The sequence below is a fragment of the Felis catus genome, chromosome C2 (assembly GCF_018350175.1).
Source record: "Felis catus isolate Fca126 chromosome C2, F.catus_Fca126_mat1.0, whole genome shotgun sequence".
In the NCBI taxonomy this organism is placed as follows: Eukaryota; Metazoa; Chordata; class Mammalia; order Carnivora; family Felidae; genus Felis; species Felis catus.
The window spans coordinates 126,619,667-126,640,120 of NC_058376.1; the positions used below are offsets into that span (position 1 = coordinate 126,619,667).

The 20,454-nt window shown below is 41.1% G+C and overlaps 1 protein-coding gene and 1 pseudogene across 6 annotated transcripts in view; one reads left to right on the forward strand and one right to left on the reverse strand.

Annotated features, from left to right (window-relative positions):
- PCCB (propionyl-CoA carboxylase subunit beta) overlaps window positions 1-19,231 on the reverse strand; it is a 98,919-nt gene extending 79,688 nt beyond the window's left edge. The window contains exons 1-5 of one of the 6 annotated variants that reach the window (XM_011286134.4): window positions 18,974-19,228; window positions 16,468-16,587; window positions 15,399-15,467; window positions 12,449-12,505; window positions 9,835-9,948 (exon numbers count right to left, since the gene is read on the reverse strand). In XM_011286134.4, coding sequence (XP_011284436.2) covers window positions 9,835-9,948; window positions 12,449-12,505; window positions 15,399-15,467; window positions 16,468-16,587; window positions 18,974-19,156 — 543 coding nt within the window. In that variant the 5' untranslated portion in view covers window positions 19,157-19,228. Of the gene's footprint in view, window positions 1-9,834; window positions 9,949-12,448; window positions 12,506-15,398; window positions 15,468-16,467; window positions 16,588-18,536; window positions 18,770-18,973 lie in introns of those variants that run through there. The other 5 variants (XM_045036409.1, XM_011286135.4, XM_045036407.1 and 2 more) reach the window with 5 other exon arrangements.
- Window positions 7,529-7,631, forward strand: LOC111556480 (annotated as a pseudogene).
- Window positions 19,232-20,454: the final 1,223 nt, after the last annotated feature.

Here is a 20,454-nt window from a genome sequence, read left to right on the forward strand (position 1 = left end):
TTTAGTCAGCATTGAAATACAAATAAAACCACAATGAGTTACTACAACATACCATAAAAATGACCATAATGAAAAAAACTGAAATACTCAAGGGTTGACAAGGATGTGAAGAACATGAAACCCTGAATATATTGCTTGTGGTAACGTAAACTGGTAGTCATTTTGGAAAAAAATTTGGCAATTTCTTAAAAACTCATAAGCTTATCAGACCCAATAATTCCACTCTTATGAAAAACTTTGTTCACACAGAGAGTGATACACAAATGTTCACAGCATTATTTATGACAGCCAAAAAGTTGAAACAACATAAACATCCATCAACTGATAGATGGATAAAATGTGGTATATCCATGTAACATTATTCAGCAATAAAAAAATGACAACTGACACAAAGTACAATATGAATCGACCTCAAAAAAAATTATGTTAAGTGAAAAATGATACAAAAACCGTAGAGACAGAAACTCAGCAACACCATCAAGCAAAATAACATTCACATTATAGGGATCCCAGAAAGAGAAAGGGGGACAAAAATTTACTTGAATAACTGAAAACTTCTCAAATCTGGGGAAGAAAACAGAAATCCCGATCAAGGAGGCACAGAGAGTCCCCAACAAAATCAAACAAAGGAGGTCCACACCAAAGCCTTGTAACTAAAATGGCAAAAAGCAGCAATAAACAGAGCATTTTAAAAGCATTTAAAAAGAACAGTTAGATACAAAGGAAACCCCTTAAGAGTATCAGCTTTATCAGTTTCACCAGGAACTTCACAGGACAGACAGTAATGGCATGATACATTCAAAGTGCTAAAAGAGGGGCATCTGGTGGCTCAGTCTGTTGGGCGTCTGACTTCGGCTGAGGTCAAGATCTCACAGTTTGTGAGTCTTAGCCCCATGTCAGCTCTGTGCTGACAGCTCAGAGCCTGGAGCCTACTTCAGATTCTGTGTCTCCCTCTCTCTCTGACCCTTCCTTGCTCTCTCTTTTTCTCCCTCTGAAAATTATTGCAATTATGAAAAAAATTATATGCAAACATGAAAAAAAAATTTTTTTAATAAAAAAAGTGCTAAAAGATGAACATCTGTGGGACGCCTGGGTGGCTCAGTCAGTTGAGCATCCAGCTTGGGCTCAGGTCATCATCTCATGGTTTCTGAGTTCGAGCCCCGCATCAGCCTCTGTGCTGACAGCTCAGAGTCTGCAACCTGCTTCGGATTCTGTGTCTCCCTCTCTCTCTCCCCCTCCCCTGCTCACACTCTGTCCCTCTCTCCCTCTCAAAAATAAACAAACATTTGGGGCGCCTGGGTGGCGCAGTCGGTTAAGCGTCCGACTTCAGCTAGGTCACGATCTCGCGGTCTATGAGTTCGAGCCCCACGTCAGGCTCTGGGCTGATGGCTCAGAGCCTGGAGCCTGCTTCCGATTCTGTGTCTCCTTCTTTCTGCCCCTCCCCCGTTCATGCTCTGTCTCTCTCTGTCTCAAAAATAAATAAATGTTTAAAAAAAAATTAAAAATAAACAAACATTTAAAAAAAAATTAAAAAAAAAAAAGAAGAACATCTGCAACCAAGATACTCTATCCAGCAAGCTATCATTCAAAATAGGAGATATACAGTTTCTCAAACAAAAACCAAAGGAGTTCATCACCACTAAATCAGCCCTACAAGAAACATTAAAGGGGACTCTTTGAATAGAAAGGACAGATCATAAGAGTCAGTAGGGGGCACAAAAGCAGTAAAATTAAGTGTATTTATAAAAAAAATCAGTCAAGATATACACAAAGTAAAAGGATGTAAAGTGTGGCACCATATACCTAAAACGTGGGGGGCAGAGGAGTAAAGAATGGGTTCAAATTTAAGGTATCATCAACTTAATATAAACTGTTATATGCAGATGTTATATACCCAGTGGTAACCACAAACCAAAAACCAGTAATAGATATGCAAAGAATAAAGAGAAAGGAATCCAAGTATATCACTAAAGAAAGCCAGCAAACTATGAAAGAGCAAGAGAAGAAACAAAGAACTACAAAAACAACCATAAAACAAGTAACAAAATAGCAATATATACCTATCAATAATTATTTTAAATGTAAATGGACTAAACACTCCAATCAAAAGACATAGTATGACAGATGCATAAAAAATCAAGACCAATCAATATGCTACCTTCATATCAGACAAAGACACATGCAGACCAGGGTGCCTGGGTGGCTCAATCAGTTAAGCATCCAACTTCAGCTCAGGTCATGATCTCATGGTTCATAAGTTTGAACACTATATAATCATCACTATATAATCATCAATAGAACAATCCAACAAGATGATGTAACAATTGTAAATATTTATGCATCTAACATGAAAGCACCTAAATACATAAAGCAGCTAATAACAAATATACTCTATAGTAAAACCGTAATAGCAGGGGACTTTAACCCCCAACTCACATCAATGGATACATCATCCAAACAGAAAATCAACAAGGAAACCATAGTTTTGAATGAAACACTGAACCAGATGGATCTAATACATAGCCAGAACATTCCATCCTAAGACAGTGCAATACACATTCTTTTTAAGCACACATTTAACATTCTATGAATAGATCACATATTGGGCCATAAAACAAGTCTCAACAAATTCAGAACAACTGAAGTCATATACATCTTTTCCAACCACAACACTATGAAATAAACCACAAGAAAAAAATCTGTCAATAACACAAAGCATGGAGGTTAAATAATATGCTACTAAACAATGAATGAGTCAACAAAGAAATCAAAAAAAAAAAAAAAAAAAAAAACATGGAGGCAAATGAAAACAGTCCAAAATCTTGGGGATGCAGCAAAAGCTGTTCTAATAGTGAAATTTATAGCAATAGAGGCCTACCACAAAAATAAAAATCTCCAATATGCAACCTAACCTTACACCTAAAGCACCTAAAGGAGCTATAAAAAGAACCAAACCCAAAACCGGCAGAAGGAATTAAAGAGTAGCGCAGAAATAAGTGAAATAGAAACTAAAAAAACCAATAGAACAGATCGATGAAACCAGGAACTAGTTCTTTGAAAAGATCAACAAAATCAATAAACCTTTAGCCAGACTCATCAAAAAAAAGAGAGGACTCAAAAATCAGAGATGAAAAAGGAGAGGGGTGGTTGGGTGGCTCAGTCAGTTAAGTGACTTGCTTGGGCTCAGGTCATGATCTTGCAGTTTGTAGTTCTAGCCCCGTGTCAGGCTCTGTGCTGACAGCTAGAGCCTAGAGACTGCTCCAGATTCTGTCTCCCTCTCTCTCTGCCCCTCTCCCTCTCATGCTATCTCTGTCTCTCAAAAATAAATATTAAAAAAAATTTTTTTAATAAAAAAATGAAAAAGGAGAAATAACACCACAGATATACAAATAATTGTAACAGAATATTATGAAAAATTATATGCCAACCAACTGGACAACCTAGAAGTGGAAAATTCCTAGAAATTTAACCTCCCAAACTGAACAAGGAAAAAATAGAAGATTGCACAGACCAATCACCAGCAATGCAATTAAATCAGTAATCAAAAAACTCCCAAGAAACAAAAGTCCAGCACCAGACTGCTTCATGGGTGAATTCTGCCAAACATTTAAAGAAGAGTTAATAACCATTCTTCTCAAACTATTGCAAAAAATAGAAGAAGAAGAAAAGCTTCCAAAAATCAGTCTATGAGGCGTTACCCTGATACCAAAACCAACATGATACAACAAAAAGAACTACAGACTAATATTTCTGATGAATATAGATGCAAAAATCCTCAACAAAATAGTGGCAAACCAAGTCTAACAATACATTTAAAAAAATCATTCACCACCATTGATGGGATTTACTCCTGGATTGCAAGGGTGATTCAGTATTTGCAAAATCAACATGATACACATAAGGTCAGTAAGAGAAAGAATAAAAACCACATGATTTCAAAAGATGCAGAAGTAAACATTTGACAAAGTACAACATCCATCCATGATTAAAAACAACAAGGGGCACCTTGTTGGCTGGGTGGCTCAGTCGGTAAGTGTCCAACTTCAGCTCAGGTCATGATCTTGCAGTTTGTGAGTTCAAGCCCCACATCAGGCTCTGTGCTGACAGCTCAGAGCCTGGAGCCTGCTTCGGATTCTGTGCCTCCCTCTCTCTGCTCCTCCTCCATTCACACTCTGTCTCTCTCTCAAAAATAAACATTAAAAAAAAAATTAAAAAAAAAAACACCTCTACAAATAGGGTCAGAGAGAACATACCTCAACATAATAAAGGACATATATGAAAACCCAGGACTAACATTATACTCAATGATAAAAAATCGAGAGCTTTTTCCCTAAGGTCAGGAACAAGACAAGGATGTCCACTCTCACCCCTCTTATTCAATACAGCACACAAAACAAAAATGAGGCATCCAAATTGGTAAGGAAGAAGAAAAAATCACTACTTGCATATGACAGGATACTATATACAGAAAACCCTATAAAGACTCCACCAAAAAACTACTAGAACTGATAAATGATCTCAATAAGGTCACAGGATACAAAATCAGCATCAGAAACCCACTGCATTTTTCTATACACTTATAATGGAAGTAACAGAAAGAGAAATTAAGAAAATAATCACATTTACAATTGCACCAAAAAGAATAAAATAGCAATGAGGTGGAACACTTGTACTGTGAAAACTATAAAATGCTGGTAAAAGAAAAAAAAAAAAAAACTGAAAACAATACAAATGGAAATATATACTATGTTCATGGACTGAGAAAAATTGTTAAAATGTCCATACTACCCAAAGCAGTCTATAGATTTAATGTAATCCCTATCAAAATACCAACAGTAATTCAGAATTAGAATAATCCTAAATTGTATGGAACCACTCAAATCCTGAGTAACCAAAGCAATTAAAAAGGAAAACAAAACTGGAGGTATAACAATCCCAGATTTCAAGTTTTATTACAAAGCTGTAGTACACAAAACAATAGGATACTAAGATCAATGATCAAAAATACTTAGATCAATGAACACATTAGAAACTCCAGAAATCAACCCACAATTATATAGTCAATTAATCTTCAACAAAGGGGGCAAGAATATGCAATGGGAAAAAGACAGTCTCTTCAACAAATGGTATTGGGAAAACTGGACAGCTATATGCCAAAAAATGAAACTGGACCACTTTCACCACACACAAAAAATGAACTCAAAATGGATTAAAGACCTAAATGTAAGACCTGATACCATTAGGGGTGCCTGGGTGGCTCAGTCAGTTAAGTGTCTGACTCTTGATTTTGGTTCAGATCATGATCTCACAGGTTCATGGGATCAAGCCCCACATCTGGCTCTACCCTCACAGGGCAGAGTCTGCTTAGGATTCTCTCTCACTCTCTCTCTCTCTCTGGCCCACCCTGATTATGCTCTCTCAAAATAAATAAAACATTAAAAAAAAAAAAAAGACCTAAAACCATTTAAGTCCTAGAAGAGGGGGCATCTGGGTGGCTCAGTCAGTTAAGTGTCCAACTTTGGCTCAGGTCATGATTTCACAGTTTGTGATTTCGAGCCCCATGTCAGGCCCTGTGCTTACAGCCAGAGTCTAGAGGGTTCTGTGTCTCCCTCTCTCTCTGCCCCTCCCTGCTCACCAATAAATAATGAATAAACATTAAGAAATATATAAAAAATAATAATAAAGTCCTAGAAGAGAGCACAGGCAGTAATTTCTATGATAATGACCATAGCAACATTCTTCTAGATAGGTCTCCTAAGGGAAACAAAAGCAAAAATAAACTATTGGGACTTCATCAAAATAAAAAAGTTTCTGCAGAGTGAAAGAAACAAATCAATGAAACTATAAACAACCTACTGAATGAGAGAAAATATTTGCAAATAACGTATCTGATAAAGGGTTAGTGCCCAAAATATATAAAGAACTGATATAGCTCAACATTCCAAAAACAAATAATCCAATCAAAAACTGGGCAGAAGACATGAACAGATATTTCTCTAAAGAAGACATCCTTAGCCAACAGGCACATGAAAAGATGCTCAACATCACTTATCATCATGGAACTGCAAATCAAAACCATAATGATATACCACCTCACACCTGTGAGGTGGCAAAAATAAAAAACACAACAATAAGTGTTGGCAAGGACATGAAGAGAAAAGAACCTTCATGCACCACTGGTGGAAATGCAAACTTGTGCAGCCGCTGTGGAAGACAGTATGGAGGTTCCTCAAAAAAAATTAAAAACAAAATTACCCTATGATCCAGTAATCGCTCTGCTGGGTATTTACCCAAAGAATACAAAACACTAATTCTAATTCCAAGGGATATATTCACCCCTATGTTTACTGGAGCATTATTTACAATAGCCATATTATAGAAGCAACCCAAGTGTCCATTAATAGATGAACGGATAAAAGTGATACACACACACATACACACACACACACACACAGGAATATTACTCAGCCATAAAAAAAGAATAAAATCTTGCCATTTGCAACAACATGGATGGAACTAGAGTATAATGCTAAGTGAAAGAAGTCAGAGAAAGACAACTACCATGTGATTTCACTCATATGTGGAGCTTAAGAAACAAAACAAACGCAGGGTGCCTGGGTGACTCAGTCAGTTAAGTGTCTGACTTCAGCTCAGGTCATGATCTTGCGGTTCATGAGTTCAAGCCCCGTGTTGGGTTCTGTGCTGAGAGCTCAGAGCCTATAGCCTGCTTCAGATCCTGTGTCTCCCTGTCTCTCTGTCCCTCCTCCACTCAGCTCTGTCTCTCTCTCTCTCTCAAAAATAAACTTTAAAAAAAAAAAATGGGGGCGCATGGGTGGCTCAGTCGGTTAAGTGTCCGACTTCGACTCAGGTCATGATTTCACGCTCTGTGAGTTCCCGCCCCGCATCAGGCTCTGTGCTGACAGCTCAGAGCCTGGAGCCTGCTTCAGATTCTGTGTCTCCCCCTCTCTCTCTGGCCCTCCCCCATTCATGCTCTGTCTCTCTCGGTCTCAAAAATAAATAAACGTTAAAAAAAATTTTTTTTTAATAAATAAATAAATAAATAAATAAATAAATAAATAAATAAATATGAACAAAAGAAAAAGACAAAAAAGACTCTTAAGTATACAGAACTGATGGTTACCAGAAAGGAGCTGGGGGAGGCAGATGGGTGAAATAGGTGAAAGGGATTAAGAGTTCACTTATTGTGGGGTAGCTGGGTGGTTCAACTCAGTTAAGTGTCTGACTTTGGCTCAGGTCATGATCTCATGGTTCATGAGTTCGAGCCCCACATCGGGCTTTCTGCTGTCAAGGCAGAGCCAGCTTCAGATCCTCTGCCCCTCTGTCTCCAACCCCCCCCACTTGCACTTTTACTCTCTCTCAAAATAAATAAACTTAAAAAAAAAAGTTCACTTATCAATAAGGAACACTGAGTAGTGTATGGCACTGTTAAATCATTACATTATACACCTGAAACTAATACTGTTGTTAATTTTACTGGAATTTAAAAAGTCACTGAATTACATGCTTACATTCTTCTCAGCCTTTTGGCTAAGATCAAGTGTAGTATCTGTTCTTTTCAGAGTTACATTCTTACAATGGATGGATTTTAGGGTTTGTAAATTATACCTCTTATAAAACTTCCAAAAAAATGTTAAGGTCATAGAGGAAAAAGAAAAACTGTCCCAAATTAAAATTTTTTTTTTTAACGTTTATTTATTTTTGAGACAGAGACAGAGCATGAACGGGGGAGGGTCAGAGAGAAAGAGGGAGACACAGAATCCGAAACAGGCTCCAGGCTCTGAGCAGTCAGCACAGAGCCCGACGCGGGGCTCAAACTCATGACCGTGAGATCATGACCTGAGCTGAAGTCGGACGCTTAACCGACTAAGCCACCCAGGCGCCCCTAAAACTGTCCCAAATTAAAGGAAATTAAATAGGTAAGACAACTAAAGACAGTACTTAATCCTGGACTGGATGGGGCATAGGGGTAGAGGAGAACAGCTACCAAAGGCTTTATTAGGATCACTTGATGAAATCTGAATTGCCATAGATAAAAATATTGATGAATTCATATTAAATTTCCTGATTTCTATTACTATACTCGTTTTATCACAGAATGTCCTTGTTCTCAGGAAACACACAATGAAGGATTTAAGGGCTAGAGGAGGTACAATCTCCAGTTTATTCTCAAATGTTTCAGAGAAATATAACCCGCAAATATATACTTATGGAGAGAAATGATAGAGCAAATGGGGAAAATGTAAACAAGTGGTGAATCTGGGTAAAGGGCATACAGGGAGTTCCTTGAACTGTTTTTGCAATTTTTATGTAAAATTTGAAATTTTATCAAAATTACAAAAAAAATTTTAAACAGTACAGTAGCAGGAAGTGGCTGGAGGTGTAGAAATGACAAGCAGCATTAGTAAATAATTTATTAAAGTCACTGAAGCCTATCTCCTGAAAAGAAAACACAACACAACCTGCAGCCTATACTCACAAAGATGGGTTAGACTAGGAGATATTCTAAAACCCTGATAACCTCTAAAACGTGGGGATTTACTGCCACTTCTCTTATGGCCATGCTTTCTTTCCTTCATTTCCAACACAGGCATGACTACCAGGCTAGGGGGCAAAGGAGATTTTCCAGGCCTAAACTGTTCTGACTATGCCACCCAAAGTGCTAATTCTCCCCAGTAGGTTATTCCTAGAGCTCAAGATTAAAGATTAAAAAGTAGGTTCACAAAGTGGCTTCTCAACGAACATGTGTATTCCCACAACTAGCAGAGCAGCTTACACAAATACACATTTTTCTGATGGATCACAAAGGGCAGTAGCCAGGGATAAAACATTCATAAGCCTGCAGGCCAGGGAGATGACAAGAACAGCTGGCCTGAATAGAAACAATGTCTGCCTGTCTCTTTCCTGCCTTCTCCCTATTTCCTCCCCTCCCCAGAAATACAGACCTCTCCCTTTCCTCAAGTTTCCATCTGGCAGTATCTCTCTCCCTTACCCCAACCTCCTTTACCTTCTTATAACATACTTCCTACTTCAAGTAATACATCTAATCTACTTTTGTGTTTTTCATTTCTTTCTTTGTAATTTTAGTTTGTAAGTAAGCAGAAAGATCTGATATACTGATCATCAAATGTTTCCGAATAGTGGGATTTGGCTGATTTTTCTTCTTTGTACTACAACTTGAACTTCATATGATGATATTGTGTTTTAAACAAAATAAAATACTACTTATTTTTTTAATTCCTAATTCTAGCAAATCAATTCATTTTAAACTTTCATAATATTCCATGTCCCTTGCTTTTGAGAAAAATAATTAGGTGATTTCCCCTATAAGTGATCTTTAATTTTGTTTTCCCCTAAGAGTTGCCCTCTGTGATAAAAAAAAAAAAGTAAACCCGGGGCGCCTGGGTGGCGCAGTCGGTTAAGCGTCCGACTTCAGCCAGGTCACGATCTCGCGGTCTATGAGTTCGAGCCCCGCGTCAGGCTCTGGGCTGATGGCTCAGAGCCTGGAGCCTGTTTCCGATTCTGTGTCTCCCTCTCTCTCTGCCCCTCCCCCGTTCATGCTCTGTCTCTCTCTGTCCCAAAAATAAATAAACGTTGAAAAAAAAAAGTAAAAAAAAAAAAAAGTAAACCCTCTCCACCTACTCTCTTGCTTTTTGTACACCTTCCATGCCTTCCCCAGTGACACAGGAAGAAGCCACAGAACAGATACAAGGTAGATAACAAGGAATAGGGATGGGAAAGCTCTAACCAGGGCACAGCTTAGAAATTAAGCCTTGTATTATTTTATTCTGTAAATGCTATTAACAGGTTTCTTACCAGAAAAATGTCTGCATAGCCAGCCAAAGACTCTACTCCCTCTTGGATCCGTGCTCCCCCAGAGTCATTCAGTCCAATCACTGGAGCCCCCACTGTCATGGCCTGGTCCATGATCTGAGACAGCAAAGCAATCTTTTATGAGACAACTGATCCTTTTATCAAAAACAATTTATAAAGTACCATGGTGTTTTCTGGAAAATGTTCCAAGTGCACTTTTCTTTTTAAATGCTCATTCTGAGAGAGAGAGAGAGAGAGAGAGAGAGGAGAGCATGCGCATGTGAATAGGGAGGGGGCAGAGAGAGAGAAGAGAGAGAATCCCAAGTAGGCTCCACACTGTCAGCACAGAGCACGATGCAGGACTCAAACTCATGAGCCATGAGATCATGACCTGAGTCGCAATCAAGAGTTGGATGTTTAACCAAGTGAGCCATTTGGGCGCCCCTAATTACACTTCTCAAAACAGGAATCATTAACACTGGCTTCATTCCCCATGATGATTAGGTACCTCCATGGAAAACAGAACCAAAATTTTAAGGGCTGATTAAAGCCCTTCAGGCATCCAAGAGGCAAAGCACTTCCCACCAGCAGGGGATAAGACTGCTCATAGCAACCATTTCTGAGCCACAGGCCTAAGCTATAATATTTTCCAGTATCCAGTTTTGTTCCCAACTTTTTTTTTTCAAGCAGGCTCCATGCCCAACGTAGGGCTTGGGCATGGCCTTGAGAACTCATGACCTTGAGATCTCATGACCTTGAGATCAAGAGTCACATGTTCTACTGGCTGAGCCAGTCAGGCGTCACCATCTACCCCCGCCCCCCTTACTCTTTTGAAAGAACTGACACTAAACACAATAACAAAATAGTATTTTTATGAAAGTACATGTAGATCCATCTGTTAACCAGAGCCAGGCCCAAGCCTGATTTCACTTGTAATAACCCTCATGGGTCAGTAGTTGAGGGCTTAATAAGCAACATTCCTAAGAACGCTTTTCAGTTCACAAAGTACTTCCACTTCCATTATCTCATTCAACCTGATAACAGAGGCAGTGAAAAGAAAAATTACAGAGGATTAAAAGTTAAGTGATTGGCCCAAGGTTTCAGAAATAATACATGACAAGATCACATCTAGAATCCAGGTTTTCCATTACACAGGGAAGCACTACTTGACTATTAACAGTCAACCGTACCTTTAATTCCACATTTCTCCAAGTATGATCTATACTTTTATTCATCTCCAGAGCATCTCATCACTAGCAGTGGAGGTTTTTTAGGTTTATTTTTTTTTATTTTTTTTACATTTATTTATTTTTGAGAAAGAGTGAGACAAAGCATGAGCAGGGGAGGGGCAGAGAGAGAAGGAGACACAGAATCTGAAGCAGGCTCCAGGCTCTGAGCAAGTGGTCAGCACAGAGCCTGATGCGGGGCCCGAACCCACAAACTGTGAGATCATGACCTGAGTCGAAGTTGGACACTCAACAGACTGAGCCACCCAGGTGCCCCAGCAGTGTTTTTTAAAATACCATCATATAATCCTTGCACTGTTCTTTATCCTTTAGTACCTGGACTCTCCACCTAGATCATGGGCTCTTTACCTGGAGTCTTCAGAATCCCAAGGGGTCTGTAATAGATTTCATCCATGCATTGCTTGGATGGGAAAAAATTTAATCTTTATTAACTCTAGCTGATCTTTACCATACCTTTTAATTATGAACACAGGAAACAAAATCATTACTTTATGAGAAATACCTGTGACTTTATATTAAAACAAGCCATGGATATTTTTATGTCACACTAAAGTTGCAGGTATCTTGAAGTAGCATTTTCTTTTTTTTTTTTTTTTTTTTAATTTTAACGTTTATTTTTGAGACAGAGAGAGAGAGAGCATGAACGGGGGAGGGTCAGAGAGAGAGGGAGACACAGAATCTGAAACAAGCCCCAGGCTCTGAGCTGTCAGCACAGAACCCGATGCGGGGCTCGAACCCACAGACTGCGAGATCATGACCCAAGTCATGAGTCAGATGCTCAACCGACTGAGCCACCCAGGCGCCCCTTGAAGTAGCATTTTCACTCATGCCTACTTTGAAACTATAGAGGTTTAAATGCACAGCTAAATCTTGTTATTTGATAAATTTGAAAGCACACAGATTACAAATAGGAGTGCCTGGGTGGCTCAGTTGATTAAGCATCCAAGCCTTGATTTCAGCTCAGGTCATGATCTCACAGTTGGGGAGATCAAGCCCCATGTCAGGCTCTGTGCAGACAGTGCAGAGCCTGCTTGGGATTTTCTTTCTTTCTCTCTCTCTCTCTCTCCCCCTCCCTCCCTCCCTCCCTCCCTCTCAAAATAAACAAACATAAAAAGCATGAATATTACAATTGTAATTTTTTTTAATATTTTTTAATTCTTTGTAATCCTACATATCTTATGCATGTAAATCATTACCAGATTGCCAAAGGGATCCATGATACAAAAAACGTGAAGAATTCCTGCCTTGGACTAAAGGGATGTTTGGGTCTGCACCCACCCCACATACACAGCTCATTGTCTTGCACCCCAATATTTAATATGAACTATGTGACTGATGAAAGTACTGGGTTTTCAAGATTAAATACTTACTTTGCAGATCTTTTGGGCATGTGCCCCAGACAGACTACCTCCAAAAACTGTAAAATCCTAAAAAGAAAACAAATCAACAAATAAAATATAGTCACTAGCCAGGAATGAAAAGCCAGGAGGAAGACGAAATGAAAAACTCTTAGTCAAAAGTTTTTGAAGGATTTTCAGGAGTTCAAAAAATTAGGAATGTCTTTTATTCACTATTCTATGGAGTAATTTGTACCTTAGAGGGAATTCATGTATTGTCAACAGCAAAAGACTTAGTCTTTGCTCTACAAAAATGAATCCTAGCTCTCTAAGGAAAACTTTTCATGCAGAATTAACCTGAAAAATCAGATTCTATAGATGTCAGGCAGGCATTTCTATTACTAGAAATATTTGCCATTCTGGGGCGCCTGGGTAGCTCAGTCAGTTGGGCGTCCGACTTCGGCTCAGGTCATGATCTCATGGTCCGTGAGTTCGAGCCCCACGTCAGGCTCTGTGCTGACAGCTCAGAGCCTGAAGCCTGTTTCAGATTCTGTGTCTCCCTCTCTCTGACCCTCCCCCGTTCGTGCTCTGTCTCCCTCTGTCTCAAAAATAAATAAACGTTAAAAAGAAAAAAAGAAAAAGAAATATTTGCCATTTTGACGAGAGGTTAAAAAAAAAAGACAATCAGAGCCCTCACGGCTTCCTCTTGCTTATGGTATTTCATTACCTTCTGATATAAAGGGCTTCTTGTGGGAAGGACCTCCTTTCTAAAACCACCTCAAAAAGCGAGTAATTAAAAACAGAGTCAGCCCAGGAGGACAAAAAAGGAAGAGGAAACAATGGCAGAGGAGAGAGTGAACAACAAACTCAGGGGAACTGAAAGCACAAAAAGAATATCTGACTTGTAGCAAATGGAAGCCTATATACTGCAGGGGGAGTAACCACAAGGATGGAACAACCCAGGAACTATAGGAAGGGGGGGGCGGGGGGCAGGGGAACAGACTGATAAAAACTCTGGGTTAGGAGCAGTTGGACCCCACAGGACCTCTCCTTCACCTTGAGAAGAGGAAACATTTATTCTCTAAAGCAATTTCACCAGAAGGACTCTGGATTCACAATCACCAGTGGCAAAAGAAAGCAAAGGTGAGGCTAAAAACATCTGAGATTAGGAACCTATACAAGAATAGATTGCCCTCCCCCAGAACATACCTATGAACAATTATCAGTCAAGAGACTAAGGCTGCTTCTACAGAAAAGCAGAAGATCCCCAGAAAAAACAACTGCAGATATTAACATTTTGGGGATCAGTACAAAAAACTGGCTCATCACTCCCTACCCTAAGTATCCTTCAGGGCTTATTTCAAATGCCCCATTTTCCCTAAAGCATTCCTCAAGGCTGAATGTGATCGTCCACTGTCCCGGGCCCACAGCACTTACCCAGAATCACTCTTGCCCTCATCTGTACAGAACTCCTGTTCTGCCCCAATTTATCTACAAAATGAGATTAGGTTCTTCAGGGCAGGAACTGTGGCTCAGTCATCTCCCTCTCCTTGCCCCCAATCCTCATCCTACCCTACCCCATGGGCATAAGAAGTAGTCAAAAGTATCAATTCAATGAATTTTGTATTTGCTCAAAAGTTAGAAGGTTGAGTCCAGAAAGTACAATAACTTACTTTGTTCTAGCTATCTTATTAATAATTCCTTCTGTACACGTTTTTGCATCTTTCTTTCTGTACAAGTTTTTGCCTAGCTCTCATAATTTCTTCTAGTTAAGTAGATGGTAGACCCATTTATAACAGTTTTAAAACATGTCAAAGGTAATTCATTAAGTGAATGAGTACTAAGTACATTTAAAATTAACCAGTTATTTAATACTGAACCCATAATTTTAATATTTAACAAGCTTTATAATTTTAGATCTGTAAAAGGAACTAAGTATTTAGAATTATATGTATTCTTCCACGTCTTGAGGTGGAGAGGCGTGGTAATCAAACCCAAAATAAATATAGTGTTAGTTTACTATTAGCTGCTGTAACAATTACCACAAATTCAGTGGTTTAAAACAACACAAATTTATTCTCTTCACAGTTCTGTAATTTAGAAGTCTTACATGGGCCTCACTGAGCTACTCTCAAGGTTAGCATGATTAGATGTCTTTCTGGAGGCTCCAAGGGAGAATCTGTTTTCTTGCCTTTTCCCTGTTCTGGCGACCAAATGCATTCCTTTGCTCATGACCTCCTTCCTCCATCTTCTTAAACACCAATGGCAGGTGAAGCCCTTCTCAGCACATTCTTCCGACCTCCTCTTCTGCCTCTCCTTCTTTTAAGGACCCTTGTGATTATATGTGTCCACCTGGGTAACCCAGCCTACTTTATTTTTAAGGCCAGCTAATCAGTGACACTAATTCCATCTGCAGCTTAATTCCCCTTTGCCATGTAAGGTAATATAGTCACAGGTTTTGAGAATTAGGAGTTGGACATCTTTGGGAGCTATTCTGCCTACTATATTTTCCTATGGTTTCAGTGTGAAGAAACTGTATCCGTCCTTATGAAGCCTAACAAAACTTGTTTGAATAGTTTCATGAAGCCCAAAACTGAGGGGCCTATGTTGCTGAGACTCAAGTCCCTTCCACCCAGGCTGCATTCACAGCACTCTCTTAGGCCCACACATTGCCCAGGACATGGATGCCCTCCAGGCACACACCCAACCCACCAAGAAACATCTCATTCACTTAGAATAAACTCCTGGTTCCTGGGACTTTTTACATGATTACTGCCCTGTGATTATCCTTAAAACAGACTCAGGATTCTGAGAAAAACACATACTATGGTAGAATATTCTGGACACATGCACTGAAAAACAAAGTATATCCCTCTTCTGCCCCCACTACAGGCAAGTTTTCATTCCTCAAGACTTTCTTCTCACATATTTGGTCCTGGCTCTGCCCTCCAGGAAAGCTCAGCCTATTCGAGTTATTAAATACCTGACTGAAGACATAAACCAATCTTCCATTGATTCGGCCCCGTCCAGTGACCACACTGTCTCCAGGAAACTACCAGAAAAACAGAAAAATAAAAGTTAAAAAAACCAAATACATCTTTTAATGAATTTGACAATTATGCCCGAATGAAAGACCAAAAAAATAAAATAACCCACCCTAAATTTCTTAAAATTCAATATGAATCAAGAACATGAAGGAATCTCCCCTTCCCCTTCTCAGCTCTGCAATAGCAAGCACTAGGCTACTGGTTCATCAACAGAAGTAATGGGCACTATAGTTAGGCTTCATCTTCCTTCTTAACAGTAAAATAATCAAGACTCCCCCTAGGGCCACTGCTACCAAATGCCACAGGAAGGAGAAGGGCATATAATGACACATGGCAACTCTAGAAAGCCACACACCCCACCTCCAAGCCTTAGGGAAAACCCATCATTTTGCTTGGAATCCTGGAATACTGTGTAGCCCATAATGACTCAAACGGAGCCAGCTGATGCGATGCCAAGTTCACAAATCTTTGGTGAATAACAGCATATATACAGACCTGAGGAAAACTGATCAAAAGTGAATACAGAGAACTCTACATACCCATGGAGAACATCCAATTAAAAAAAGTGTCGGTGACTCTGACTTTAAAAACTCCATAAAGTCAAAGTGTCAAAAGAGGCAAGTGGTCCTGCTTTAGGGGTCTCTGGTGCCTAGATGGACCAGAACACAACCAAGACATTTTCGCCTTTCTTTCTAAGTTTGTCACTCCATACCTGCAAGAACTCTGAACCCACAACCAGAGACCTGGAAACTGGGCCATAGTCACACTGCATAAGGTATGAACATTCCCATTCCATTCCTTCATCTGCAAAGGTAACTGGGGGAATCTGGAGGCCCAATAGTACTTCTTCAGAGGCACTCTTACAGTTTCAGGCCTCTAACTTGAAAACTATTAAATGTACCTTGAGTTCCAGATGACCTTCATTATTAGGCTAATGAGTAGGTCAGCAGGGCCACGGCTAGACAGTGCAACTTAGAGGCTCACACCACCATTGTAAAAAGATACCTTATTCTTATCAGCAGCCATTCCAAAATCTGCACATCTGTGTTCCACAAACATGTCGCTCTCAACAAAACTGCCAGGGTCCAGCAAGAGGCTGATCCGCTCTCTGGCAGTCAGCTTTCCCTAAAATACAACAAAAACCATTCGGTCATGTCATCATAGAGGTCAGTAAGCAAGGAGTGCGTGTGAGTGGGCCACGAAGACAGGTTTTGCCCCTTCACCTCACATGAAAGCCTCTATTCCATCAACCCACCCAAAACACTGGTGTTATCAGTAGATACCAGCCAGTAAGTAAATCAGGGCAGACAGGCTACTCCAGGAGCTACCAACTGTGGAGGGTAAATAAGGAAGTAGGAAGAGGAAAAGATGGAGAGAAGTGGGGGTAAGGAGAGCCTGACCCTGGAACAAGATAACTAGTTCCACAAACATTTACTGGAGACCTAAGGAGTAATAAAAAGAAGAATGGAAAAGTAGGAGGTGGAAAACTAAATCAGGCTTACTGAAGGGCCTAAGGCTACACCCCCACATTCACAAGTTTCTTCTAGGGAACCCCACACAAACTCACCTCACTAGTGTCCAACCCCAAAGACACTTTCAGGACTACTTCCTGGTTCTTCTGCCTCTTCCATGGCTTCTCCTACTATCCTACATTGGGGCTCGGCTTAGAAACCCCACACCTGACAGTGATACTATAATATGGCAACAACCCCACAGCAGGTAGTGCCTGAGATGAAAAGGAGTTAAACAGAGTGGTAAAGAGCTCATGTGAGAGGAGTGAAAAAATGCTTCTTGGAGATGAGGTTGGAACCTTCAACTTATCAAGAGCCTCTGTTGCTTGGACTCTCAAGCCCTTAGACTAAGCCAAACACCCAGGCCTACTGTCCTCTGCCCTCTCTCCACCCCAGGGAAAAACCTCAAGTTTGGCTCTTTTTTTCCCCCATAATAAAGCAGCCAAAGCCAGTGAGGTCGTTTTAAAACAGACAAACATATACACGGTTGTGTGGAGTAAGTTTTCCAGAAAGCAATTTAGCAACATATATTAGAGTGTTCAAAATATTCCTATCTTTTGACCCAGTGATTCCATTTCTGGAAATCTATCCTATGGAAGTCATCCAAAAATTGTTGAAAAGGGGGTGGAGTGGGGGATTTAAATCAAGTCAGCCTCCTGAGTCAGCTCTGGCAAAAGAAAAATAGCTTCTGGAGCCTGCATCAAAACCCAGTAGGGTCCACCTTGCAAAGAGGTGGGGTGATGTTCCAGGGAGAATTCAGCAACGGGCCCCAATACAAAGCGTGCACAGGAGCACTGCCAGGCCTTTCCAAAGTATGATGTAAAAGTTCCTTCAACCCAGACAGAGCCACCCCAGGGGAGGAAGGGAAAGCACTCCTGGCACCACACACAACCAAATTTACATCTTGCTCCCAAGAGTTAAGAATTATTACTATCTTCTGTTTAGAATAAACTGACTCCTCAGGATTAAGTAACTTGTCAAAAAGGAATGGTCACCTTCATGCTCTTGTAAAATGGGGATTTCCATCTAAATCAACACCTAGAATTCAATCAAGAACTAGTTCGAATTTCCTCACTGAAGACCCCCAGCCTTCCACCCCAGTCACCACCCCCAGGCTTGACATGTGCCTCGGTGCCCTTCACCGCCAAGAATTTCACTTCTGCATCTTCCCGGTTATTTAACTCACCCAGCCCAAAGGTCCAGTTTCACACACATGTCAGTGACGCACCGCGTGAGCCTACTTCCAAGTCCCTGGTCACCCATCTGGGCCTCAGTTTCTCCTGCTGATAAATGGCCACCCAGCTTATCTCTGAAGGCTAGCTGTAATTCTCGCCTCAAAAACCTCCCTGCCTCCGTCGCGCATCGTGCCTTTCCTACCCAGCATGTCTATGCATGCTGAGATCCTAAAGGCGTTCAGCCAGCATTGAGGAGGCAGAAGTTCCCACAAGATCCGGGAGCTCAACCCACCCCAGATTAATGTGAGAGTTTGCCCAAGTTACTTCCCCCACCATATGCTTCGATTTTCCTGCTACCATGATGGAGCAAGAACCGTATACTACCTACCATTCTTCCTCCGGGCATGAGAAGAACACGCAGAATTTTTGTTTTGTTTCGTTTTTTTATTAAGTACCCGTCATCGCTTCTGTAGCTCTACCAATAAGATTGTGAGGGGGAAAATACTATTTTCTCCTTTCAATAAACTGACTCCTAGTGATTAACTAGTCCAAAAGTTTATAGAAGTTAAATGGTGAGTTGTCTGGGGCCGAGCAGCTGCGACTAAAAATCCAGAAGTAAAGCACAGGGCAATGAGGCACAAAGGTGCTTATTCTCGTTTTATCTGCTATTTGGTGAAAGGCTACAGGTTCTCAGAGTGAACCTTCTCGTCCCCGCCCCTCCTCGGCATCGCGCGGATTGGCTGAAAGGACTGGGGCGCCGCGAGCCGGGAACTCTGTAATAGGTTGCGAACGCCAGGGGGATGGTCGGGTCTCCCTAGGACTCACTCGTTTATGCTGCGCGTCGATGCGACGCTGGCCTCCTCCCAGCAACGCGGCGCTGCGCTTGTTTTCGATGCGCTCGTTAACCGAGACGGGCTGGCTACATAGGCTGCGTACCACACCGCGGAGACCGCCCACCACAACGCTGAGTCTTGCTCCAGCCGCCACCACGCGCATTGCCGCCGCCATCTTTGCTCCGCGGCGAGCTCCCAGTCGGTGCGCCTGAGTACGCTTCTGCGTCAAGCGTGGGTATCGGGTTCTGCGCCTGCGCAGCATGGGTGGGACGTAGAGAGCCTATGGGCTGGACGTCGCAGCGCGCTTAGAAGAAAAGCCTGAGAGTTCGAGACTCCATACCGCTCTGGGACATCATCCTGAGAAGGATAGTACTGTCCTCAGATCTGGTGCCTTCCTTGCTGCACAAAAGATGGACTTAATCCTTGCTCTTCTCTGGCTACCTTGACCTCGAATTTGGTCGTCCCACCACCTCCAGAAAATGAGTAGGTAATAGGAGCTAACCAACATGTATTAAACACTGCCAGGTGTGGCTTAAAGCACTCACGTGCATTAGCTTATTATCCTGATTTCACAGATGAGGCAAGTGAAGCACAGAGAGGTAGAGTGATTTGATCAAGAGCCAACACTAAAGATGTGGTGGAACCAGGATTCAGACACACAGACTAACTATGTGCCGCATATTGAGCACAGGTCACTTAACCTCTACTGGGTAGTTCTCAAAATGTGAGCCCAGCAGTGGGAAAAAGTGGGAAATGCAGACTTTCAAATTCTCATACTCCGCCCCAGACCAACTGAATTAAATTCTGAGGGAGCAGCTAGCAATCTGTTTCACCAGACGACCTCTAGGTGATTTTGACGCTTGCTAGATTTTGAGAACTACTCCTCTAGGAATTTAGAACTGAACTCTTAGGAGCTTGTCCATCTGTTTCCCCAGCTAACAAGCAGCTCTTTAAGGCAAAGTGCAAGGTGTCTATTTTGCATTCTTAGCTACAGAAAACTACTAAAATTGATCATTAAACCCTCCAAGCTCCAGCTCACAGCTAGAGCCTTCATAAAGTCCAAATTCTGGGTTGGGACTTTGATGTTAATTCAATTCAGCAAATCTTTTTGAGCACCTACTATGTGCCAAGAACCACCAGTGTTTTTCATATTTCCTGGAGTAGGAATTGTTCACCTAGCATGCAAGGAAGCTGAGGGTCCAAAGTCTGAGGTTGTGTGACTGGACAAAGCCTACCTGCATGTGCCTGACCCCATAGTAGATGTTGTTGGCCCAGCATCTGGGTCCCTGCTTTAAGAACCTCATCAACCTGGAGAGAGAGACAAAGGATCTGCCTGGTAGCACAGGGGAGAATTTGGGCAAGGCTGGATATGTCAAGAAGAGTAGCTCTGAAATGTAACTGCATGTAGCATATTCAGATTCCCATATGGTTCTACCATCCACTTTTTGGGAATGGTGGTAAATGGGACTGAAA